The sequence below is a fragment of the Pongo abelii genome, chromosome 6 (genome assembly GCF_028885655.2).
Source record: "Pongo abelii isolate AG06213 chromosome 6, NHGRI_mPonAbe1-v2.0_pri, whole genome shotgun sequence".
Lineage (NCBI taxonomy): Eukaryota > Metazoa > Chordata > Mammalia > Primates > Hominidae > Pongo > Pongo abelii.
This window is the reverse complement of record NC_071991.2, coordinates 94,468,989-94,496,829: the sequence shown is the minus strand read 5'-3', so window position 1 is coordinate 94,496,829 and position 27,841 is coordinate 94,468,989. Positions and strand designations below refer to the sequence as shown.

The window sequence follows — 27,841 nt, the reverse complement described above, 5'->3', positions numbered from 1 at the left end:
AGAGTTCATGCAGTGATTCAGCAAATATTAACAGACATTATGATCTAACTTTTTACCAGATGTGGGCTAGTAATTACAGCAATAATGACCATGACTCCAATACCACCCAGCAACCTACACCTGTGTGTGGTTTGCTACATGCCAGGTTCCATGGACAATCTTATGCACAATTCTCTGAGGTACATGTTACAGTGACCTCTAATGCATACAAGTGGAAACCAAGGTGCAGGGAAGTAAGGTTCCTACTCTCAAATATAATAATATTGCCTAGCAAGAAATAAAATAATTGAACAATGGTCCCTGCTTTTAAGTAACTCAAAGTGAAATAGAGGGCAAGGCAATTTAAAAACACTAGTCCACAGTATAAGACACACACTATAAGGCCGGAAGCGGTAGCTCATGCCTGTAATCCCAGCACTTTGGGAGGCCAAGGCAGGTGGATCACCTGGGGTCAGAAGTTCAACACCAGCTTGGCCAACATGGTGAAACCCCATCTCTACTAAAAATACAAAAATTAGCTGGGCATGGTGGCGGGTGCCTGTAATCCCAGCTACTTGGGAGGCTGAGGCAGGAAAATCGCTTGCACCCAGGAGGCGGAAGTTGCAGTGAGCCGAGATGGTGCCACTGCACTCCAGCCTGGGTAACAAGAGTGAAACTCCATTTCAAAAAAAAAAAGACACATGCTATAACATGGGGCAATAAGCACGCCAGTATCTGACAGTCTAGACACTGATGAGTGATTGTGGGGAGTCCTCATTCAGAAAGAATTCCTGCTCCAGGAATTGCATTTCTGTTCATCTTAATGTCTACCATTTGGAACTTTCTGTACATTTCAGGAACAACTTAAAGACCCAAACTAGATGTTTAAAACTAAAATGTTCTCAGTAACCATCTGAAGATTGAAAGTGCAAGGTTACAGATAAATATTGTAGTGATTGAGATAAGAAAAAGTAATGATATTCTATACAGGCCAATTAAGTTTCAAGTGCTTATTCAAAATTAAACTATTTCCTTATACAGTTCTTTTAAAACATAGATTGAAAAAAATAAAAGATCAAAAACTTAAAAATCTACATTTTAGATACATTTTGAATTTTAAATTCAAAGATAAAAATAGTTCAAAGGTTTCTTCTGCCTGCACATATCTGTATTTTAAATAAATGAAAAACAGCACTATCTAACCCCAGAGAGTAGTAACTATCAGAATATTGAAATTCAGATACTACAATTGAACAACAACAAAGAAAGACATAGCATGATACTTACATTAAGCAGCTGTTCAAAAGCAAAACTAAAGCCCTTCTTATAATCTGTAATTCCTTTGGCTGTGATATTATTCACCGCATCTTTCAACACTTTCTTATTTCTTACATTTGCTTGTACAAGGTGCTGAAAACAGCTTACGTCCTGAGCATTGCTGTTAAACTGCAAAAGATTAAAAAGTAAATATATAAATGAACATTAAAATCAACCATATAGTTTTCATAGAATTTGTGTTTGATACTCCTAAACGGTATTGCATTGCTTACTCTTTCAAATGGAAAAGTGAGTAGGCTGGTAACAAAGCTGCATTAAGAAACAAATGGCAATTTTCATCTGAGCTACCAACCCATACTGGAACGCTGAGTCCGCTACTTACATTCCTGAAGCCTGGTTTCCCTGCTTATAAATTTGAGAATTAAATTATATGACATCCCTTCTAGTTCTCAAATTTAATGAACACGTAGAAAAAATAATCCAAAGCAATGAAATATATGCAGAATCCAGAAGTGATATGGGATGCCTACCCCGGTTGTGGGGACATGTTAAATATTTTCATTGCCTCTTATTAGGAAAGACTGGTTGGAAAAGTAACACACTGAATAACATGAATCAATGTTTAGTCATTTCGAAATTTGATGGTACTGTCTTACTATGCAGGCTAACAGAGGAAAGCAATCTGAATCAAGAACAACTGGTAGCCTTTTAGAAATATCACTTTAGAGGTTACTAAAGAGTGCAAGGGGAACCATGGAGGCAAGGTGATGGAGACCTGAACAGCAGAGAGGCTGTGGGAGAGAAAACATCAACTCCAACGATAACTGCCCAAAATGGAAAATCTAAGAACGATCATCAAAGTAACTTCGTCAACCCCATAAAATATATTCACATCGTTCCCTGGATATTTCCAAAAAGAAAGAACAATAGGAGTGCTGCAACAAAATCCAGGATAATAGGATGAGTGGAGTCATCCAGTCATTTATTAACTCTGTAATTTGTGAAAGTTATTCAGGCCCTTGGCACCTAAACTGTCACACCTGCAAAATGGGAATAATAAAAAAAAGCATATTTGCCAGAAAAAAGGGACTGGCCAGATAAAATGTTAAAGATATTTTCATATCAAAAACATATACTTATTTTAATGAGCGGGTCACAAGTTATTACATATTCTTGCAAATATAATTCATCATTTTTTTCTCTGAAGATCACTGAATGTAATTATAAGGTACATTGCACAATTCATCAGTTTATTAAGCAAATATTTACTAGCAGCCTATTATATGCCAAGAATCATGACAGGTAGTAGTTTTATGCCTTCAGACATAATTATTTGCACACACAAAAATACCATAAATATATAAAGTTATATAGTGTCTACTATGTGCTGCATTTACTACAGATTCTACAAATGTAAATCATTTCATCTTTGCAAATGCTCTGCAAGATAAACATTATCATTATCCCCATTTTATCTGTGAAAAAAACTCATCCTGCATTGCCTCTCAATATAGTATAATAAATTATGATTCATTCTATAAAGCAATATAATATTATGCTCTAGAAGACAATATCAGGAGAGGCATTTCTAATTTGGACTGCAAACATTTGAAAGAAAATTCTCCTAAGAAACGGCATTTCCTGTGATTCCAGAGAAATGTCCCAGTGAAGAGCACAAAGGAAGAACATTCCAAGCAAACAGAACAACATGTGCAAAGGCCCTCACATGGAGACAAAAGAAGCCTTTTTAAGAAAACATAAAGAGAGTGAGTTTAGCTCGGTCTCATAGGAGGACAAAAGACATAAAATGAGTTCAGAGAGGGAGGCAAGGGCTAGATCATGTGGAGTCTAATGGAAATTCTGAAGATGATTTTATTTTCTGTGAAATGGAAAGTCACTGGAAGATCTTAAGCCAAATGTAAAATAATTGAATCTAGAATTTTAAGAGTGCATCCTAGCTGCTGTGTGGAAAATGGACTTGAGATGAGCACAATATAAAGGACGGAGAGTAATTAGAAGGCTTTGCAGTAACCTAGCTGAAAATACATAGTGGTTTTGTTATTTGTGGAGATGGTTAGAAAGGGAAGAATTCAGGAGGTATTTCTGAGAAAGAATCAAATAGGACTTGGTGGTGGATTTAGCAGGAGGATGCATAACAGAGCGGTATCTTGAATAACTGCCAGGTTTCTGACACGGGCATCTGGAAGGATAGAGGACTGGAGGGATGACTTGTTCAGGGATAATTGAGGAATAGAGAAGAGAAGCACAGAGTTCAATTTAGGGTGAGGTTTCAATAGATGTGAGATATGCAAGTGTACATGTCAAGAAATGATAACATACAAAGCATGAGGGTCAAAACAAGTCTTGGCTAAATAATTTATTAAAAAAAAAAAAACAGAAGGCTTCAGGAAAAAAAAAAATTGGTTTAAAGCCATATGAAAACAAAACAAAAAAAAAGTAGAGTAGAATAGGTGTACCTGAGAAAACGAAGTAAGAGCAAGTTTCCATGGAGACAGGAGAGAAATCAGGAGATTGGACTGCTCTGAATAAGAGAAAAATGTGGCAAAAGGAAGATACTGTGTGGAGACAGAGAAGATGCAGACTTAAAACTGCCCAGTAGGGCCGGGCACAGTGGCTCACACCAGTAATCCCAGCATTTTGGGAGGCCAAGGCGGGTGGGTCACCTGAGGTCGGGAGTTTGAGACCAGCCTGACCAACATGGAGAAACCCCGTCTCTACTAAAAAATACAAAATTAGCTGGGCGTGGTGATGCATGCCTGTAATGCCAGCTACTCGTGAGGCTGAGGCAGGAGAATCACTTGAACCCGGGAGGCGGAGGTTATGGTGAGCCAAGATCATGCCATTGCACTCCAGCCTGGGCAACAAGAGCGAAACTCCATCTCAGAAAAACAAACCAAAACAAAACAAACAAAAAATGCCCAGTGAACTAATCCATATTATGTAGGCAGCCTTGGGTTGGGGGGTGGGGACGGCAGAACGAATGGACAGCAGGAGCATCCGAATGCAGGCAAATCTTCAAAGTGCCTTGGCTGGATGCAGAGCAGGAAAACAGGGTGGCGTCTGTCGGGTAGACTGGGGGTCAAGAAAAGTCTGCTTTAAAGCTAGGGGTCACTCGAGCATAAGAAGACTGGTATTAAAGAGAGAAGGAAGAAAAAGATGCAGGAAATAGAAGAGAGGTAAAAAATAAAGTTCATGGAAAGGTAGGGACAGACGGATCCACGTGACACACAGAGGAATGGCCCTTTAGGAAAATGCACATCAACTTCATTATTCTAGGAAAGAAGAGTGGAAGCTGACCGAGGCAGGTGGTATGTGGATTTGGATGATGATAGTTACTGTCTGTGGCATTTGTCTCCTTTAACAATGAGGCAAGATGATCAGGATAATGACAGGAGAAGGAAGGCTTAGAGAGAAGAAACAGAAAACAAGAGGTAAAATGTCCTGCACAGATAGTGAGTCCTTTTTCATGTTTATTTTGAATACGACTTTCATGAATATCACCAGTGTGAGAATAAAGTTTCAGTATATTTATTTACTGTTTTCTATAAATTCAAATATTGAAAACTAAGTATCTTCAGGTCCAAATGACCAGTCCCACTGCCTCTTTTATTACTCTTCTATTCTTTGGTTATTGGATGCAAGCTTATTCTACGTGTTCCATTTTCAAAACAAATAAATGTTAGAATTCCCCTGTATTGGTAAGTGAAAATACACTTTGCCAATATATTAATAGTAAAGTGACCTTTGAGAATTATTAGAAATGGTTACAGGAAATGTTATTAACTGACTTATTTAAACCATGAATCACCATAAAGGTACAAGTTATGCAGAAATTGAGCACTGAATAATGTATTGCTCAGAGTCTTTCAGTTGGCCTTGACCTGCTTTTAACACAGAAAAGTGAAGCATCTCATTAAGTCACTTTAACACAAACTGACTAAATGTAAATTCAATTCATTAAATACATATTCAGTAGTGTATAACAATTACTACAATTGCACTCATAATAAAACTCATAAATAATGTATAGAAAGGAATAACTTACAAAGTATAACTCCCTATAGCAAATCTTACTCTCCTAGGAAAGTGATGAGAAATTTGAAAGTTTACAATCAGATAAGACTATATTTCACAGATATCTTAGACTCATCAGCTTATATCATATTATGTATATTTTAAAAATAGGTTAATTTTCACGGGCTGAAGTGGCAGTCTTTGATAACATGTGCCTACATACTAATTTAAAACCACATATTAAAAACCTTAGAGCAAAAGTGTAATAGTAAATATATAACAAAACTTTGAAATGGTATATGGCGAGTGAAAACAGATTGAAGGAGCTCTGATTTTGTCATCAATTAAGAAAATACTTCTTGTAGAATTGTGTATTTCACATGACAGAGTCAGAAATCCAAACTAACATCACATTGATTCCTTTTCCAATCCCAGAAAATTCAACTAAGTAGATCACTCATTAGAACTGCTGAGAACAATTTCTGTTAGCCTGTTTAGATAGGAAGGCACGTGTGTTAATGTGGGCATCTGGGGTAAAAATCATGGAGGGTTTGTATTTCTACTCCAGCATTGGGGCATTCTTTCCTTCGCCCTTCCACATCTCTTGTTCCTTCTGCCAAAAACACTTTTTCCCACTATATATACTGTTCCTCTGCCTACAATACTTTTTCTCCCTTCTTCACTCAGTCCTCATGAAAGTTTTCATGATCTTCCCTGGCTAGATTAAATCACCCAATACTAAGCTCTCTTAAACCTATCTCTTTTTTACAGAGCACCAGTTATAATCTCATATTTCTCTGTATCCTAGCTTAATAAATAGACCCCTCTATTGGATTATTAGCCCACATGGCCAGAGAATATGTCCACACCACCACTGCATTTTCTGTACTTGGCATGTAATAGACATGCTATAAATATTTACTGAATAAATGGATAATGGATAAATGTTTAAACTCCTTGGATGTGGACTTTAAGAAAATTAGAAGCCAGCGTAAAATGTTGATCAATAATCAAGCTATGGAAATTAGAAGTTGGTGTAAAATGTTAATCAATAATCAAGCTATAGATTTATAAGTAGATGAATTGCATCTTAGCTCTGCAATATGTTGTTAAACTTGTACATTCAAAAGTACAAATACTCTGTCCAAATAGACATTAAAATAGTCAAATAAAGACATACATAGAGTCTGACACACAGTAGATGTTAAATGGCAACTCTATTGTTTTAAAAATTATTTTAGTAAAAAGCAGTAGGATACTCAGTACTAAAATTAGAACACATTCCTAATTCGTAAGATTCAGATGAACTGCCTCAGCTATAGTGAGCTTGAAATAAAGTTCACTAACAGGATGATACAAGTGTCCCGCAAATATTAGTTTAGTGTTTGAAACAGTTTCTGATAAAACTATGATCAATGCATTTCAATACTTCCCAAGAAACTTCTTATTAAATATCACAGTCAAGTACACAAATTGAAAGATGCTTTCCAGTCAAAACAAAGTATCAGTATCTCAAATGAAATAAGCCAAGCTTTTGGTTTTGTAAAGGCAGTCTCTATTTTTGCTCTAATTTCCTCTGCTGAATATGAAATCACTCCATGAAATATTTCTGAGAAGAGGGACTCTGCTCGTCATCACATTATGTCAGGATACAAACAATGAAATATTCCTGTTGCCTTAATACACACTACAAGTCAAAGAAGCAGAAAGTTACGGGAACTGCCCTTTGTCTGGAAATGGCAACTGGAACACATCTTCTTGGAGTACCAAGTTTTCCTTTGAATGGTTTAGTGCAGTCATGTAGTTCTGCACTGGAAACATTAAGAATTAACGACAAAAGACATTCTTAAGGCCATATCTTCTACTTGAAACTTCAGTGAAAGACAAGTAGCTCATTTATTCTTTGCCCACTCAACCTTTTAAAAATTATTTTTAGTTTTAAAATATGAGACAGGGTCTTACTATGTTGCCCAGACTGGTTTCGAATTCCTGGCCTCAAGTGATCCTCCCACCTTGGCCTCCCAAGCAGCTGGAATTAACAGGCATGAGCCACTGTACCCAGCTCTCAACATGTCTATTAATTTGCATCCCTTCCCCTCAGAAAGACCGTTCTCCTATGCATGGATTCTAAATGTTTAAAGATAGGCTTTCTTTAGAGTACTTTGTACATTGTTTAGTCCTACAGCATTTTTAATAAGCAAAAATAGGACATAACTATAGTTTTTGAAAAAATTGTTCAATATTTATTACTTAACATGTCTTAATGTTTTATTTTCTATATTTTTGGCATGTAAAATAAACAATGGTGCAAAATTGTTGGCTCAAGCCATGTAATGATCAGCAAAAATAATAATTCAAATCCAGACCTGACTGCTTTGGGAAAGGATTTTTTAAATTAAAATAATATTAGTACATTTATTTACACAAGTTAACTATGATGGATAACATATACAACAAATTTATATTTTATAAGACTAAATAATTTAAATAAGAAACTTAATAAAATTTTGCATATCAGTAAGTACAAACACAAATTATGGTATCAGACACTATGCACATTTTGGCCACCAGATGGCGATGCAGGAAAATAAAAGGAAAATGACCAGAGGCTGTGCGCTCCAAAATTTTGGCTATGCTTATTTTATGTACTTATTCCTATTTTTAAAAAACTTTCAAAATTTATTTTGATTTTCATATTTTTCATAGTAGATTTGGACTATAAGAGATTATATGAAAATGATTATTCTAAAATCCGGATAAAATAGCTGATAACATTTATCGTTACAGATGTGGATACATTCCCACTTAGGAGTTATTTCTGGAAAACTGATGAGAAATGAGATTTATAAAGTGGCTGTTTAGAATTCAATGTCTGGGTGAAATGTTATAACTGCAGTCAGGACTTTGGTTCATTTGCTACTGTGACTTAGCTGCATTTTTGTATGTTTAGTGTGTCTGAATTTCAGAAGTCAATAAATGAATAGAAAAGTCCAGATGTATAGAAAAAAATGCTTTCTAGGTTATCTGTTACCAAATTACTTTCCAAAAACTTCGTGCCAATTTAAAGTATATGTGTGTTAGTTTCACTGTAGCCTCATAAACACTTCCCATTTTTTATTTGCTAAATTGTGAATAAAACTATTTCAATATTTTAACTATTTGAATTTGATTGCTAGCAAAATGACCCTTTTTCTCATATATTAATTTTTGTATAGTTCTGTTTTTCCAGATTGTTGCTTACTATTTAATCTGAACCTATGAGCCTATTCCTTTATTATTTCTTAAGAGTTTTGTACTTAGAAAATCAATCATCTATCAGTCAGGTAATTATTCATCTGTAACCTTACTTATGTTTCATGGGTTTTGGTATATAGTCATGGTGGAATTTACTTTCCCCAACACTATGAGGTGATAACAAAATTAGGCAATTTGTTTTTACAAATAGCGAACTTTCCCTTTTATGAACAAATCCATTCATGATACATTCCTTATAACAAATTAAGATTTTGAATACATTTCTGTAATTTTTAGTCCTTTGTCCCTACATTATTTCATGAGCTTACTTTTTAATATGAATAATTTTAAAAACTATTAGCTAACATGTATTGAGAATCACCTGCGTGCCAGGCTAAACACTTGATATCCATTAAGTTGTTTAACTTTCAACAAGCTACAGTTTTAGTTTTAATAGGCTTCCCATTATATAGTTGAGGAAATGAGGTGTATAACATTAAACAAAGTGTTCAGAGTCAAACAGCAACCAAGATTCAGAACTCAACCCCAAGTGCAAACTCCCTGACGCACTTTTCTCTAAGGTCTTTGATCATTTTCAATTACAGTTTAATAACAGAGGAGAAAGCTACCACATCCCGTCATGTGATATTTTTCACAAGTGTCTTCCTATTGCAGTAACTTTAGAAATTTTTGTCAAATTAAAATTGCTTTTACGAGTAAATTAGGAAAACTGCCATCTTCACATGGGTATCCTTTTCATTCCAGGAAAAATTATTCATTAATTCCAAATTTCAAATCTTTTAAATTTATCTCTCACATTCTTTTCTCTATCTTTAATATAGGTCCTAAATATATTACTAAAAGTACTGCTAGTTAATTCATGATTTTTGCTAATGTTGTGAATGTGATTTTAATTTCTGTCATTAATCCCTGTCCAGGGAAAACTAGAAGGTGTGGTCACCCTCTCACAGTCAGAGACATAAATATCTTCACTAATGACACTCGTGGAGTTGGCCACTCCACTCCACTCTTCAAGTTGACGGTGCTGTCCCCAACAGTGGCTGCTGGTTTGCGGTTTCCTTGTTCCATTGTGTAAAAACTGAAACATATTGAGAATGAATTATCTCTTCTTTAATCAATTTAGGAAAACCAAGTCTAGTCCAGGCCTTGCCTCTAATAAGCATTGCAGCCAAAACTGATTCAATTATCTCCCCTAAGCTGCAGATTGCTCCTTTCTGAAATAAAGGGTTTTTCTAGGTTAAGTGGAAAGCCCCTCAAATTCTAAAATTATATAATTTACATCAGATAATTTAATAATCAAGACAAAAATATAAATATGGAATAAATTCTGTATATGTCTAAAAAATGGCACCAGTAGAGAAAATGGAATACAATTCCCTATTATAAAGACACGAATTGTGTTTGCCTATAAATGTAAATCATCATTCATCAAACATTTCAATAAATATTTTCATTTTTAAACAAATATTCCAAACAACTTGAATCATGATGTAACCTATATTTAGTCTGTTTACCTTGTTGAAATCTTGGATGGATTTCTGAATAAGTCCCAATTATCATTTTTAATATATTCTGTTTATATTTTGATAGAGAAAGTTTTATAATTCTCTAATCATATTCATTTAAAAAATTTGAAGCCATTGAAAGTATGCCATTCTTTTACTTGAAATGTAAACTGAATTTAGCATCCCCCTGCATCTCCACCTGACATTTCTGTCTTCTCAACCATCTTTTAACCAACCACTGTGCACTCCTGAGTCCACAGCACTTTTCCAACTGGAAGAATGGGCAGCTTTCTTTCCCACCCCATCATTCTCCAGGTACAATAATCTTACCAGTATTATTTCCATTACAAGTGTTTTTTGCATAGCCCTCTAGAAATTTGAATGCCAGCTCCTGAAGACAAAACCTTAATGAAATGATGAAACAATCACATACTCTCTGATCTGGTCCCCTTTACCAACACTGTGATGCAGACATGACCAATACGTACAGTATTTTCATGATACCTGAAGCTGAGTACTTGGAAAATTCCCTAGTTGAAAAAATAAAATAAAACAGATGGCTCAGTTTGCTTGAAGAAAAAAAAGAATGGCATACGTAACTGATGTGTTTGTAGAGCAGAGATACCACAATACTGATCATATGAGTGAGGATGACTGGCCACATAAGAATACAAAGTTAACTTATCACTGACTGAAACTGTTTATAAAATTCTGACATCCATCTAGTACATTTTTTGTTCGGCACTGTTCTGATTGACAAAAAGGTAGAGTCAATTCAAGAACCACCACTATGTGCCTTGAACTATTCTATGTACAGTAACATTAGTACAAAAAAGACTCTCTCTATACTCAAAGAAGCGTACATTCTTGGAGAGGAGGGAATACAGAGATACAGAAAATAACAAACATATGTAAAATATCAGGTGAAGAGAAATGATAGAAAAAATGAAGTAATGTGAAATATTAAATAAACAAAGTGGTTGAATAACTAAAATTGGAATGCTGTCTGAGAGACAGTAGTCAGGGAAGGCCTCTCTCTCAGGCAGTATTTGAGCAAAGACCTGAGCTGGGGGAAGATCTGGGGGATGATCAGGCAGCTATCTAGAACTGGAAGCATCCAGATTCATGTAATGGTAAGCAGAAGTAATTTCTCATCTGTACATATCTATAAGACATTCACGAGATAGAAAGGATACATCTGCCTTTTAAGAAAGTTTATTCACATCACCAATGAATTCTTTTAAACATTAAATTGTATCTGGGATGCAGAAACAGCTGATGACAGTTATCAACTAGGGTTGAAGGAATTATATTCAATTTAACTCAGTTCCACTGAGACAAATTATATACATCTGGAAAACTTAGAACATGATTATGATATAAATTAATGACAAAAAGATACGTAAAGAAGATACCAATCAAACCACATAGCAGGAGAGATTTCATAACATATTTTAAAATGTATTTTAAAGTGTGCAATAAACATGGATTACTGAACAAAACATTACAAAGGTGAATTAGTTGTAGAAAAAAGTAATTGCCAATATTTTTATTTGAAGTTTATAAGATAACTTATACAAATTGTCACTTTATGAAAAATCTCTTATACATTAACATAAGGTAAAAATATTTTCATGTCTTAGCACATTAGTTTTCAAGCTATAATATATACATCAAAATTCTCAAAATGCTTTTTTTATTCCTCTAGGAATTTGATGAAATAGATTTTTATTCAACAATTAAGATTGCAGTGTATGCATTTTACTAACAAGTTCTCATAGTGTCAATTCACATTTGAATTTCTTTTGAATTTTAAGCCTACTAAATAATTAAGAACAAATATGATAGTTTAACTTAATTTAAAGAACTCTGAACAATTCTCCTACATATATTGCTCAGGCCAGCCCAAGTCACTCTCTTTACCTACACTCAAAATTAAATGAAACTATAATTTAAAAATTTTCATCTAATAAGTACTGACACACATGACATCTTTTCCTCGTCCTTCAAGCCCCATCAAATAAGTTAATAACTTTTATAATTTTAAAAACAATAGTTCAGTTTAGAATAAAAGTATTCCCTTTGCCTCACCCTGAATATTACTTTGCTATTTCCTTTTTACATATACGACGAATTTCTAAGTGCCAAAAACTTAGTGTACCATGTAATTAATGGGAAAAAAATACTTATCTTACTTGTCAACACCTTCTTATAAACTCTCTTTATATTTCCAAAGCAATTAAGTTATCTTCTGGCATCTCATAAAAAAAAAAGAAAAAACCTAAATAACCTTGATGGCTTTGCCCTGCTATTATAACAACTAAATTTGTCTTTTTTTAAATCTTTTCTTACTGTCCATAATTTCTTTATGTGTCTTTTAAATGAAAATACTTTTATAAAGCTCCCATCTTTACCTAAAAAAAAAAGTGCATAAGATAGAATTATTCTTTTAACAAATTCTCTTAATTCCATTTCTTCCTGTTTTAAGACCTCCCTCCATCCCCAAAGAAACAAATGTCTACAAAATAAAAATATCCAAACATCCATAGCATTAAGAATTCTATAAATTACCAAGCTCTTAAAATCTGAGTCAGTGAAAAACATGATTATTTACAACAAGCCCCAGTTAATCATCTGCTGAATTTGCTAAACGTACCTCTTTAGTATACTGATTTCCTCTTCTATAATGACGCGAAGCCCGCCAGTTGTACACACAGTTAACAGTAATGTGATAAAAACCCCTGCACAGGAATCACTCGGGGGACTTTCCAAACGCAGATGTTCTCCTTAGCTCTGGAGTGCAGTTTGAGATGCTGCATTTCTACCCATTGCTTAACAGAGCTCCCAGGCAAGGCTCAGGCTGCTTGGCTATAGGCCCCACTTCGATGGCAAGAGAATAAACTGCAGTCTTCTTGTTGACATAAATGAGCAACAGATCAACATAAAGTTTTCCTGAACTCTAGATGGATGGCTTTTGATAAGACAAGAAATTACTCTGTTAAATTTGTCACAAAACTGTATTGGCACGGCAAATATCTTTTATCTTATTTGAGCTCTGGCAAAAAGAGGGTCTGTTTTGTAAGAAACTTTTAGCATTGGGGGATAGAAATTGCTTTTAAGTTCAAATTGTGCAGCAATTTACAATTGTACTCATTTTCATACGCTGAGTAGCGAAGTTCCTTATCTAAAAAACCAACAAAACATGTCCTTGTCTAGGAATACATTAGGCATATTTTAGAAGGAAATCTGACATTTAAAGCACATAGGAAATGGAACAACTGAAATCATCTCTTACTTGCCTACACAGTGCAACTCCATATTTAAACAACCCCCTGCTCTGATATTAGTTGGTGTTAAACAATCAAGTCAGGAACTGAAATGTCTGAGATTTTACAGCAGTTGTAAGCTAACAAGTTAGCCTCCTACGGTGTCATAGGTAAAAGGCAGAAAAAATACAAGCCCTCTGAGTCAGAGACAAAGAGTTTATTAATCATAGCAACAGAGGAGCAGAGTAACATCTTTGTTTGCACAAGCTGCCCAAACCTCAATTCCCACAAGATGACAGGAGGACAGCCAGGGGTCATCTGCATAGGTAGTGAGATGGGTTTCCAGCCAGGAGTCCCAAGATGAGGAAGTCCCTGATCTTATAGTGGGGCTTCTGACAGCCCACACTCATCCTCCCCTCCAGAGAGACACAATAGTTTAATTACTCTGCAATGAAAATCTCTTCGGGAGAAGAAGAAATCTCTTTACTATCCTGGAATGCAAATAAATCTGAGTAAATTGGCTGTTAATGCTTAGACTTAAATGTGAAAGATTCATAAAGAAATGTCTCCCAACAGTTGGTGGAAAAATGTTGGAAGATGACACTAAATAACAATAATCATCATCATAATACATGATTACAATATATAAGCACTTTACATGTGACATTTCACTTGGTACTCAACAACATTTTAGCAAGTTAAATTATCCTGTCCATTTTTAAGATAAGGAAACTGACAGAAGCCCTAGGTTACTTGTGTAAGGTCATAAAACTAGTAGTTTCCAAAGCTGCACATTATCCCTATGCAATTCTACCAGTCCATCTAAGAGACAGGGTTGCCTGTGAAGAATGAGTCAAACCAGATGTGACCTTACTAACACTGTCCATGCAGGTATAAAGTGTTGGCAGGATCATTCCATCGTGTTGCTCTTTACTTGATATAAACCAACATATATTGGCTCCTTGAACCACATACTGTGGAAAGCAAAGACTTTTACAATCTTTAGAATACCATATTCAGAATTATTGTTTGTTTATATAGACAAATAATAAGCACAGACCTGTCTCACACAGAGGTCTGGACCCAGGAAATCTGCGGCTTTTTTAGCAGTTGCATTTAGGGAAAAGCTTCCAGCTGGAATAGGGCTCACCTTCCTTTCCAGCCTCCTGTTTAGCTATGGTTCTTCACTTTTGACTTTGTACTTACATTTATAAACTGTCACTTCTAGGACTGTTGCTTAGCGACTACAATCTGGACAAAAGGTACAACTAATTTTTTAAAAAGTTATCTCCTACAAGCAAGAGCAAAGATATAAGGAATTATATTTTGATTATTTTTTTTTCTGGTAAAAAATCAAAGACTGTATTTTATAATGACTGTGAATTTCCACGAAGAAAACTGACTCAAAGATCCTTAACATAATCATAACATGTGCATCTAATTCTTTAGTAAGAAATGTGCGGTTTTATTAAAAGACATGAAGATCTTCTTTGGTTGTTAACTTTTAGCATATTGTCTGCAATCCATATACATTTTCCCATCATCCTCCACTGGCTTGCAGTATTTTACTCCTAAAATGTCAAACTCCCTTACATTCATAAACAAATTCAAATCCCTGTGTCAACATTTGAAATTTTGCCTGCAAATCAGAACACGCTGTGATTGAATTGCTGCTCCTATCATCTACCACTGACTCCTATCAAAGCATATAACTGGATTAGTGGGAAAACAGCTACATTATGCTTGCATTTCAGCTTTGCTAACAGCAGGCTTCCTTTCTGCAACAAAGAACAACCCTGGAGATAGCAGAAACACTCAGAAATGAGGCAGCATTAGTTCTGACATCTTATACATGATGTAAGCATGAAAAATTACTGTTATTTTTAAAAAGAATGAAAGAAACTTAGACAAATAACCCTAAAAATGAGAGGCTACTTGATTTTTCTGTCTGGTGGCTTCTGGGCAACTTTGGGAAAGTGTTAATATAGATTGCATCCTAAGTCTTTGGATGACCCACATTCTTTTGGGTATGAAGATAAAGAGAAATGCATGAGGTCTCTAAGGAAAAATTACTGTCAAAGTTAACTATAGAACCACTCCCTCCTTCCTCAGTGCCTTATTACTATGGATTCCTGAAGTTACAAAAGCTAAAGGTATATTGTTGCTTTCCTGGACTTTCAAACAGCTTTAGAGAGAAAATAAAATACACATGCACACGTGCACGCACACATACAATTTAACATTACAAATACATTTTGAAGGTTTTTTCCTGAGAATTTCCATATCATTAAATTGTTAAATCTGTATTTAATGAGAAGGGCCTATATGTTAAAGACAAAAATGTAATTTTACTTTTTTCTTACCAGAATGTTGCATAAGAATCAATTCTCTTTACATGTTTCAATTTCAGACAGTATATACTCAAAACAAAGCACGGTAACTCATTAAGACTGAAAAATTTCTTTAAAATTATGAATTTAACGTGGTTGACACTAAAGATTATATATAATGTGGTTGACACTAAAGATTACAAATAAAAATAAGAATATATGAAGTTTGATAAGAGCAAGAGATACACAGTAAAGAAAGTAAATAAATATTCCTGAAGATTTAGCCTCATAACTTTTTGGTTAAATCTAGAATCATGAATGAAGATGGCTACGCTCCAGTTCTTTCTCTTTTCTTAGAAAAATTGCTAAGACTTTTTCTACCTGTTTTCTTATCCGCAATATTAAGAATAGTAGTATTATCAACCTCACAGGGTTGCTGTAAAGACTAAACAAATTACCATGAAAAACACTTAGAACAGTTTCTGCCACATGAACATTGCTTCAAAAAAATTAAATGGCCTGTAATCCCAGCACTTTGGGAGGCAGAGGTGGGCGGATCACAATATCAGGAGATTGAGACCATCCTGGCTAAAAGGGTGAAACTCCGTCTCTACTAAAAATACAAAAAGGTAGCCGGGCGTGGTGGCGGGCACCTGTAGTCCCAGCTACTCAGGAGGCTGAGGCAGGAGAATGGCGTGAACCTGGGAGGCGGAGCTTGCAGTGAGCCGAGATGGCGCCACTGCACTCCAGCGTGGGCGACACAGCAAGACTCCGTCTCAAAAAAAAAAAAAAATTTAATAATTACCTATCAATTATGATTAAATAGAAGGTTAATGCACAAATAAGAAAAATAATGAACACATGTTTACTTTGGATCTTATTGGTACCGATTTTCTGAGGAGCAAATCTATGTCTCAATACAATCACTTAAAATTATTTAGTGAGTTTTCAATCATAAAAATATATTAATCATTATTTTGAAATAATAAAATTAAACAAAAGTGTACAGTTAACAAAACTTCAGAGTGTAGTTGACAAAAAAATGATATTTTTATAGTAAATAAGAGCCATAAACGAGTAAATAAGTAACCAAAACTAATTAAGCCTAAGGAGGAACTAGGAGCTGGGACCAGTAATATCAGGAGCCGAAACCAGTAATAAGTATCTCCAGAAGCAGAGTGGAAAGTCACTATGACCTCATCTTTCAAATGTCTTCGTAATTATTTATCTTTTAAGTTCCATGAGTTGTGCATGTTTCAATATTACTTTTCTGCCCTATTTATGACATATTAATGGAGGTATTTTAATAACTTTTAACTTGAGGTACTGAGGTGCATACTTCCAGGTGAAATGTATTCCCAGTTTTTCCTATGAGTAATATATTCTGTTTTCCCATATGATTTTAGCTCACACATTCAAGCCACACCAAATGAGTACACCCAGCTTAGTATTCACAAAGAGTGGTCAGTGCATCAGTAAACTCTGTATTAACCTGGTTCACAGAAACCACAAGGAGATATCCTGCAATTGTGTTTCTTAAGAAATCAGTTAACAATTTTCTTCAAATAAATACACATTTAACAACATAATTTTTTAGGAAAATCAATGGCCTTTAAAATTGGCAGGCATTAAGAATCCCAATGCCCATTCTAAGTTCTTTAGGAAACAAATGTTAGTTGCTGACTAAACGTTGACAGTATAAAATTCATTCAAAGCTTGCTTAATCAGAAATTATTTTAAAGCATTTTATTGACAGCATTATTCAGTTTCTAATTGAGCTAGATGATATTGATGCCCCATCCATTTTTCCATTCATATCAACCCGACTTTTAACTGCTGAGATTGCAGGGAACCCTCTGCTGTTGCACCTGGTTGTCTGGGAATGCCAGAGAATTAACATTACTTGGGAGTAGTCATCAACTTTATACACTCCAGCACATTTTTCCCCTTGGAAGGGATAACTCTAATTCATGAAATCTATACTTATTCCCAGAGAAATAAGCTGCACTCACTCACAGTGGAAACTTGTTTGAAGATGAATCATTTATTAATTCTCTGCCTTGTTTTAATTCCCACATTTCTCTAACAGTCTTTCCTAGAGTTACTTTCCAAATAAACCATTTAAGCTTGAATCCTTGTCTCAGTGACTCTTCCGGGGAAACTCAATCTAAGCAGATACCACCAGTGTTCTTAGTAAGCAGACCTTCAGAATGGGATTCCAGAATTGAATCATTTCCTAAATTACATATGGCAACAAAGACCCTATTTGGTACCTGGGTGTATAGTCATCACTGGAGTCAAAAAACTCCTCAGATGCTGTGGTAACACAATTGCTAAGATTTTCATCTGCAGTGATCAGAATAAAATACTGTTTAATGGGGATACACCTAGCCTTTGAGAGATATGGGGACAACAGTAATCATAAAACTATGAGTTGGCTGGTTGTTGAATTTCACTGAAGAAAATTATAGCCTTATGTCAGCCAACTATCAACTAAGGACAAAGTAAGAAAGCCAGAAAACCTGTGTGGCAACTAATTAAAAGATTCTCATTTCCCATTTTGGGAAGGTCAGCATGTGCTAGAAATTTGGCTCAGAATTTTCTTTTGAGAATCTCAGAATTATAAAGTATGCTCCATTCACAACCTTGGCAGCTTTCTATGCAAAAGTCAGAACATCAATAGGCAAGGAGAGGCACCCTTTGTACTATGATGAGGACATCTAAGTGGACTTCAGAATATAAAATTCTGGATTCCCCTATGCCCTCTGGACAGGCAAAAGTAACCTGTGACCCTTAGTTAGAGGGCAGTAGCTCTCTAACTTCCTAGAGACCACAAAAGATGATGCATACTTTCCTCATGATCTGATCCTATCTCATATAATGGCTTTAGACAACAAAAAGGCCAATTGCCATTTGACCCAGCCATCCCATTACTGGGTAAATACCCAAAGGAATATAAATCATGCTGCTATAAAGACACATGCACATGTATGTTTACTGCGGCACTACTCACAACAGCAAAGACTTGGAACCAACCAAAATGTCAAACAATGATAGACTGGATTAAGAAAATGTGGCACATATACACCATGGAATACTATGCAGCCATAAAAAATGATGAGTTCATGTCCTCTGTAGGGACATCAATGAAGCTGGAAACCATCATTCTCAGCAAACTATTGCAAGGACAAAAAACCAACCACTGCATGTTCTCACTCATAGGTGGGAGATGAACAATGAGAACACATGGACACAGGAAGGGAAACATCACACACCGGGGCCGGTTGTGGGGTGGGGGGAGAGGGGAGGGATAGCATTAGGAGATATACCTAATGCTAAATGACAAGTTAATGGGTGCAGCACACCAACATGGCACATGTATACATATGTAACAAACCTGCACGTTGTGCCCATGTACCCTAGAACTTAAAGTATGATAAATATATATATAATAAAAAAAAAGAAAAGGAAAGAATCCCAAAAGGTTACATGACAATAAACCTACTCAAAAGTTTAAAAAAAAAAAAAAAAAAAAAAAAAGGCCAAATATCAACACGGCCCACCTTGAAAAGTACAGTCTCTACTCCAGGAAAACAAAACAAAAAAAAAGGATATTTAACAAAACAGTTGCAGGATCTGCCTAATATAAACCAGAAGATGCTGAGATAATATGCCAGGGAATGGATGTTTAGGGATATTGAGGCAAAACACAACTGGCCATCAATATGTTGTGGAAAATAAGTCACCTACAATTAGAAAACTCATGGACACCTATACAGTTATAAATGGCATGGCTGGTTGTCCAAAGTCCTAAAAGGATCAAGATTAGAAGATGTTCCTCATACGTAGTTTTGGAGAAGCAACATGAGGATGGACTTATGGAAGTAGGCATGAAGCATAAAGATGTCTTTGTTTTGCATCAATGTTTGCTAGAGAACATTCGTCACAGAAAAAGCACTAAACAATTGGGTAGATAAGATGATCTGTCCACTGGAGATCATCCAGCTCTGTATGTGACAACTATATTGCTTGCAAAATAGGCCCGTGAATGGAGGAGCTGGATAGTAGAGAGAGAGGGTATACATGGGCCTAAAAGCTCATCCAGTTTGAGGCAACTACTGCCACTGGTAACTAACCAACCCATGGGAATAGTGTGATGCTGAGTCCTCATTATAGTACCACTTCTCAAAGAAAGCAACCAGCAACTCGATGTAAAAAATTATTATATTGCATTTTACCCCCTTGGAGAAGGGGTCAAATTTGTTTTTCCTGTTATGGATACAAATTCCAGTTATGGGTTCTCCTTTCTTGTTCACAGATGAGGTGTCATCAAGTATCACCAATCTTCAGGTTCACAAATACTGCCTGATTTATCATGGGATACTGAATAACATCTCAAACTAAGCAACACATGTTATAGTAAAGGGAGTCCAATAATAAGCACATGACCACAGGGCTCACAGGGTCTACCATATGTTGCATCACTAGAGGCTGCCAGCCTGATAACATTGGGACAGTCTCCTCTAAAGGTACAACTAAGGCTCCAGCTTACAGATGACAATCTGATCTGGGATGTTGTCTTCAAGATGCGATATGTATTTTGAACAATGGTGCTATGTGCTGAGGCCAGCTTGTAACTGCTAATAATAATTTTCTAAAAATGGTTGAAATTTTCATGAAACTTAAAAGCCAGTTAACCTCACATTGGTAGCTTAAAATTTGTCATAGTAGGAATATTTGCATCATGAAAATTGGCAAATGCTACGTATCAATTTTCTCCTCCACCCCCTGGCTTTGCCCCTGAAAGGCAGAATGTATGAATATGAAAACCAAGGGGGTAAAGTAGGAAAGTCCCTTCTTACTATAATTAAAAGTGATCCACTTGGGAAAGGTGTACTTCTTGTCATTGAAACTTCAGGCTCCACTGAAATAAATGTTCTGCTTTCCAAGTGTGTATGTGTTAGGGGAAAGGGGCAGGTAATGCAGTGCTCCTATCAGGGTCCCGGGAAGAATTTAACTAAACCTAAGTCTATAGCTACTATCTGAATATACTTCAATTCTCATGCCAGTAGACCCACAAGAAAAAAAAACATAAGTGATGCTACTGGCAGGGTTCCAGTTGACAAAAGGAATATCATGGGTGTTGCTGCTACATAATAGTAAGAGGGAACCTGTGATTCGTTCAAGCATGTCTGTGGTTGGAGATAACTGGGAATGGACAACTGCAGAAACCACCATTTGAATGGGCACAGAAACCATGGATTCATAGGCCCCCGGGGTAAGAGTCTGGTTCGTCCTATCAGGCAAGCCACCAGCACAGGAGTTGGCCAAGGCTGCAGGGAAATTAGGAAAGGTATTAGAGGAAAGAAAAGATGAATATGAATTACGTCCTTGGTTCTAACTCTAGAAGCCCACCATCCTGATGTTCCACGTTTCTTTGTTTAAATATTGTGACCAGTCTCCAGCTTTAAGAATCATTGACTGGATAGACTGGATCCTGGGCCAGGCTTCTAACTACCAGCACCTACAACTTTTTGTTTCAGTACTCCCTCTTGTGGCCAGTCTGTTTTTCCCACACATAGCGAAGGCTGCTACCTAAAACCTCAGCTCCTTTGGATTTGGGGCAGGTTAACTCTGAAGTGAATATTACGTATGGCTTCCAGAATTCCTCAGAAAATTAAGTTCCTTTAAATTAAAGTAAGATTCTATCATTGTTTCCTTCCATCCACTGCCTGACTTCTTTAAGTAGTAGTGTTTCCTGTGATCACCTCCCAAATACACTATTTATATCTGAATCTACAAGTGAGGTTCAGCTTCTCGAAGAAATCAGAATAAGACATTCACCACACTGAATATCTGCTAGTTTTATATAAATTTCACCTAGATATGTCAAATCTGCACTGGATTTAAGACTTTCTCTTTTGCTATGCCATAGATGGTATTTTTAAAGAACTATCTCAATGGTTTGTTATGAACTATATGTTTATATACAAATAAAGCCAAATAAGTATCTTTCCTGATGATCTTATTTGGGAGCTCAAGTATTACATTCTACTTGTTTGCATTCTGTTGAAATATGTAGTGAGCTGACATACAGGTTCAGATAGATTGTAAAATCAGACTTACATGAATCAGAGATCTTATGCAGTATCAAGTTTTAATAAATAATGTTGCGAATACAGACAAGCTAAAGGACTTCTGAAGGTTCAGATGAAGTAGATAGAGGCCTCACACGGAGGAGGGCTTCCCAGCTCCTCCTTCCTGTGCTGAACACATTCTTCTTGCCCACATGAAGGGAAATCACAAAAAGTTTCACAGGGCTCCTTGTAAACTATAAAATACTTCCAGTTTATTCCCCAGAGAATTATATCACCTGTGAGAGAGTTTTGCCAGGAACCTTGCCTTATAGGTATCGTGTTTTACTATACCTTCTCTTAGGCCGCGATATACCACTAAAAACATTTCAGGGATAAATTCTCTTCCTCCTAGTAAATATCAATAATCTAGTTACCTGGAGCTTCAGGTGAGAAGGGATTAAACAAAGTCTCCTGCCTTCTTCTCTCTCGTCTCCCTTGGTGAGTAAATCAATTTCAGACCAGCTGCTTTAACTTCTTCCTCCCAAGTCATTTCAGAGACAGATACATTTTTCAATACAAAATAACCTTACCACAAATTCCTCCTCTTCACATCTCTATGAATATATCTACCTCAAGTGTAAATATATCTTCCAGAAAATGGCCATGAAACATTTTGCCTAAATTCTATGAATTAAAATGAGACATGGTAACATTTGTTTGTCTTATTTCATTTGCTTCATAGTTCAGTACTTTCTAGCTATGAGTAGGAGGGTCTATGATGGTTCTGAGAAGACTTTAATAAGAGCACATTCAAATATCTATTGGTTTTTATGTTAACAAGAAAAACATACTATAAAAACATAATACATTATAGATATGTGTCCAAGATGAAATGAGGATGATAAGGAACAGAAAACTGCCATATAATCACACTGCCAAGTTGATATTTTCTAGGAGTTTCAATGGTATCCGTGAGTAAAAGGGCTCATATTACTTTTTTAAGCTCCTCTGAGTGAAGAAGGATATGTGGAATGCTTTTTGTTTATAGTCATTACTTCAATTACTTTAACCAGGGGTAAATTCTTAGAAACTCAAAAAGGATCCCAGCATAGAATTATAAGATCCACACGACACTATTCACAATAGCAAAGACTTGGAACCAACCCAGATGTCCAACAATGATAGACTGGATTAAGAAAATGTGGCACATATACACCATGGAATACTATGCAGCCATAAAAAATGATGAGTTCATGTCCTTTGTAGGGACATGGAATGAAGCTGGAAACCATCATTCTCAGCAAACTATCGCAAGGACAAAAAACCAAACACCGCATGTTCTCACTCATAGGTGGGAACTGAACAATGAGAACACATGGACACAGGAAGGGGAACATCACACACCGGGGACTGTTGTGGGGTGGAGGGAGGGGAGAGGGATAGCATTAGGAGATATACCTAATGCTAAATGACGAGTTAATGGGTGCAGCACATCAACATGGCACATGTATACATATGTAACAAACCTGCACGTTGTGCACATGTACCCTAAAACTTAAAGTATAATAATAAAATATATATATATATATATATATATATATATATATATATATAAACCTTAAAAAAAGAATTATAAGAAGATCAGTCACTAAGATAGGACAGGTCAGTAAGATAGTCTTGCAATATATCAAAAATGTCTCAGCCTCTATAAGATAAAAGTATAAAGTACCTAAAGTCAGGAGAAGATAGAAACTGCAAATTTAATTCAGGAAAATGCAGTCATCTTATACTTACTGAAGCTACATTCACGAAATCATCATCTGAGAGGGTTTCTAACATTTCGGAGACAGATGTTCGGATCAGTTTAAGTGTCAATCCACTAACACTTCCACTCCTAGAAATAGACAAATGGGTCCATACATGTTACTCATCATTTATTTAATCAAGAACATCATAAGGAAAGATAATGTATGCACTGACCCTAGATCTTTTATATATTATTTAAATAATAATTTTGCCCTTGAAAATCGGTTTAAAAGGCAAAATTATTATATATTATTTAAATCCTCTGGGATTGGACAGAAATTTGCAAAATTGGAATATGCAATAATTGGGAATGCAGACATCATTTGATCATAAAGATGTTCATCATGGTGTTCAAAAAAAAAAAAAAAAAAAAAAAAAAAAAAAAAAAAAAAAGAAAATCGGTTTAAAAAGTCACATTTTTTTGAGAGAAGTGGGACTTATAAGAAATCATGCCTTTCCTCCCAATATCAGTATGTGTACATTTCTAACTGAAATTATCAAAATTACATGTTAAGTGACAATTTAAAAAAAATATGGATACTGATGGTATAGTCACTCATTCAGTTCTGTTAGCCTAGTTAGAAGAGAGGAGTAGAGAGATTAATAGACATAGTCATTGCTCCAGGGAGCCCATTGTTTGACTTGATTAAAACAATAATTATAAATCCACATAACAATTATGATAACAGATTTGCAAGAAAATGCCTTGTTCTGCGTCCTAAAGTAAATATCCTCTAGAATTTATTCTTCATTTTTCTTTCCTCTACAAATTCTACAATACTTGGTGACTTCACCTATGTGCAGGGCTGGCTCAATTCTAGGCGACTAACCCCCACTTCCACATCTCTAGCTCCCAACACTTTCCTGGTTTTATCCTTCAAGCTGCCTGCTGAATCACTACGACTGAATGTCCAAAATGACAAACTACTTCCAAACATATTTTTCGTTCCTATTTATGTTCTTGGTACCAAAGAGTCTATGTCTCAGTCATCCAATTTGTTATTCCCTCTCAACCTTCCTGTGCATTCAGGCAAACTCCCTTATTCATTCCACTTCACAGTGTTCCAAGGCTATGGTCTCCTCTCCATCCTCACTCCTCTCTGGCTCAGTCTTCATTTTACAAAGATGCTGAGCTACAGTAATAGCCAGTCAACCCAGCAATTAGTCTCCTTCACATGCTAACAAGTGAAAGTTCTAGAAACACATCCTGACCTAATATTTTTAACAGCTCATAGATACCGACTAAATAGCCAGAAATCTCAACAGCCCTGTATTCCAATCCTTTCATTTTGGCATTTTCTCTCTCTCCTTCCTGTAACCACCCAACAGTTTCTTCCTGCCTGCTGCACTAACAAAGACCATGGCATTGCAGGAAAGAAAGAGTTTAACTGATGCCGGGCCAGCCATGCCACACAGGAGATGGTGTTATTACTCAAATCAATCTCATCAAAGGCTCGGAGGGAGATTAGGGATTTTTCAAAGACAGTTTGGTGGGCAGGGGGCTAGGATATGAGTGCTGCTCATTGGTGGAAGATGAAATCACAGGGGTGTGGAAAATGGCCCTCTTATGCTGAGCCCACTTTTGGGTGGGGGCACAGGATTGGTCGAGGCACAGGTCCCCGTGGGACCATCTGCTAGAAATGCAAAAGCCTGAAAAGATATCTCAAAAGCCCCATCTGACGTTCTAGAATAGTGATATTATTTACAGGAATGATAGGGGAAGTTGCAAATCTTGTGACCTCCAGAATAATGGCTAGTAATCATTTAACTACATCTACATCTCAGTAGAATTCAAGTTTCTCTTATCCTCTAATTTGGTAGCCTTTCATTAGTTTTATAAGCGCAGTTTCGTTTCAGGGAAGGGCTATTATCATTTAAACTATAAACTAAATTTCTCCCAAAGTTATCTTGGCCCACACCCAGGAATGAGCAGCCAATCAGCCTGTGAAGCTAGAAACAAGATAGAGTCAACCATGTCAGATTTGTCTCACTGTCATAATTTTGCAAAGGCATTTTCAATCCTCTACCTCCTCCATAAATGTCCCCAGACTTACCTGTGCAGCTTCACTTCTGGCAATTCTTCCACCTGAAATTCCACTCTCTTTCCTCACCCCTCCCATGCTTGCCTTTGAAAATATGAGCCATGAGGATTCAATCCCAATTTTATCTCCTTAATGCTTTCCTGATACATTAAATCAAGTTGCTATCTCTTATGTATTCCTTTAGTGCTATGTCATACTTTATATCTATTAATTTCTACAATTATTTTTGTTATTTGTTAAGGTCTAGTTTACCTAATACATTTGAATTATCTTTGAGATCAGGTACTATGTCTTTTTTTTAATATACTTTAAGTTTTAGGGTACATGTGCACAACGTGCAGGTTTGTTACATACGTATACATGTACCATGTTGGTTTGTTGCACCCAGTAACTTGTCATTTACATTAGGCATATCTCCTTTTTTTTTTTTTTTTTTTTTTTAAGACAAGCTCTTGCTCTGTTGCCCAGGCTGGAGTGCAGGGTATGAACACAACTCACTGTAGCCCCCATCTCCTGGCCTCAGGCATCCTCCCACCTCAGCCTCCAAAATGTAGCTGGAATTACAGGTGTGTGCCACCATGCCCAGCTGGTTTTTCTTTTGTATTTGTTGTAGAAATGAGATATTGCTTTGTTGCTCAGGCTGGTCTCAAACTCCTGGGCTTAAGCCATCCACCTGCCTTAGCCACCCAAGTGATGGGATCACAGGCGTGAGTAACCACATCTGGTCTCAGGAACTATGTCTTAATCATCTTTGTTTCTATGTTACTACACTGTGTGTAGGAAGACCTCAATACATTTCTGTTGAAAGAATTTTTGAAAATAGTATTTCAATTTCATATACATTTTCAAGTTTGGGATATAAATTTGGCTTCTATAGATTTTGAAATGACATTATTTCTGGATATTATTATACATCCAACAGGATTATAATATATTGCATTAATATATTGATTTATACTTAAGAAGAAGATCAAGGATTAGCATATAAGATCCATAATCTAATTAAAGTAACATGAGGCTTAAATGCATCTTAAGAAATAAAGTAAGAATTAACATTTAAATTACATTTGTTGAATTCAGTTATCTTCTCTTTCTCAGACTGGGTTATAAGGGTTTGGACAACTAAATTAAATTGGTTTACTTGAGCTTAAAATGGGGAAAATTCAAATGTTAATACTTCCCTGTGGGATTCAGCTGTCCCCAAATTACTAGATTTTGTTTCTTCCAATGAGACAAAGATTTTTTTTTTTTTTTTTTTTTCCTCAGGGAAAAACATGAGCATTTCTTCTCTTGGGGAAAAACATGGGTAACCTAAGCATTTTACACTTCATGTTTATTTTAATTCCTTGATTATTGCTCTTTAAAAAAGTAAATCTCCATAGCAGGATATAATCTTTTCAATTTCTACAGCTTCAACCTTATTAGAAAACGTGTACACATGCAAACATACACATATATCTTGAATTGAAGCACTATAACAAATAAACAGACCAATATAAAAACTCAAGGAATTATTTTTTGTATATCACCATTTCACTTTTGAAAGTCCCAGATTTTTTTTTTTTTTTTTTTTTTCCTTTTCTGAGACATCGTCTCTTCACCCAGGCTGGAATACAGTGGCAGGAACATGGTTCACTGCAACCTTGATCTCCTGGGCTCAAGCAATCCTCCCACCTTAGCCTCCCAAGTAGCTGGAACTACAGGTGTGAAGCTACCATGCCCGAACAAGTTCCAATATTAACTTATTTAATATATTTCATATTCAACATTATATGATATGTAATATTAATATATGAATACCCATATAGATTATCTTCATTTTTAATTAAATAATTTGTTTTGTTATTGTCTTGATATGGCTTCATTGCCTGAATATAAAAGTCATCATAATTTTTCGTTTCCTTTTTAACCTATCAAACCTTTCTTAGTCCCAACATACTACTGTTATCTACAAATCCTCCCATATTCTCAATATATAAATATGTAGTATTTAACTACTCACACATCCACCAGAATAAGCATGTCTTTAGGAGATGCAGCTCCTTGGATGTACCTGAAACAAATATTGTAATAAATGCTTTTCTCTTCCAAAATATCGAACACTGATATTTGTTGAATTGATATTTACTGATCTCTGAGACAAGGTTTTTTTCCCCAAGCAAAGACCCACTTCTATCTAAGTAGACGATGGTTTTCTATTCATATTCTTCAATGTCAGTTTGATAAAAGCAATATCCAGCATAACAATAGAGATGTCAGAAGCATAAT

At 35.8% G+C, this 27,841-nt stretch overlaps 1 protein-coding gene across 4 annotated transcripts in view; it reads right to left on the bottom strand.

Annotated features, from left to right (window-relative positions):
• Positions 1-27,841, bottom strand: part of CACNA2D1 (calcium voltage-gated channel auxiliary subunit alpha2delta 1) — a 498,772-nt gene that overhangs the window by 90,661 nt on the left and 380,270 nt on the right. For all 4 annotated transcript variants that reach the window (XM_024249257.3, XM_024249260.3, XM_024249259.3 and 1 more), the window contains 3 exon segments: positions 27,576-27,626; positions 23,520-23,619; positions 1,267-1,425 (listed from right to left, as the gene is read on the bottom strand). In XM_024249257.3, coding sequence (XP_024105025.1) covers positions 1,267-1,425; positions 23,520-23,619; positions 27,576-27,626 — 310 coding nt within the window.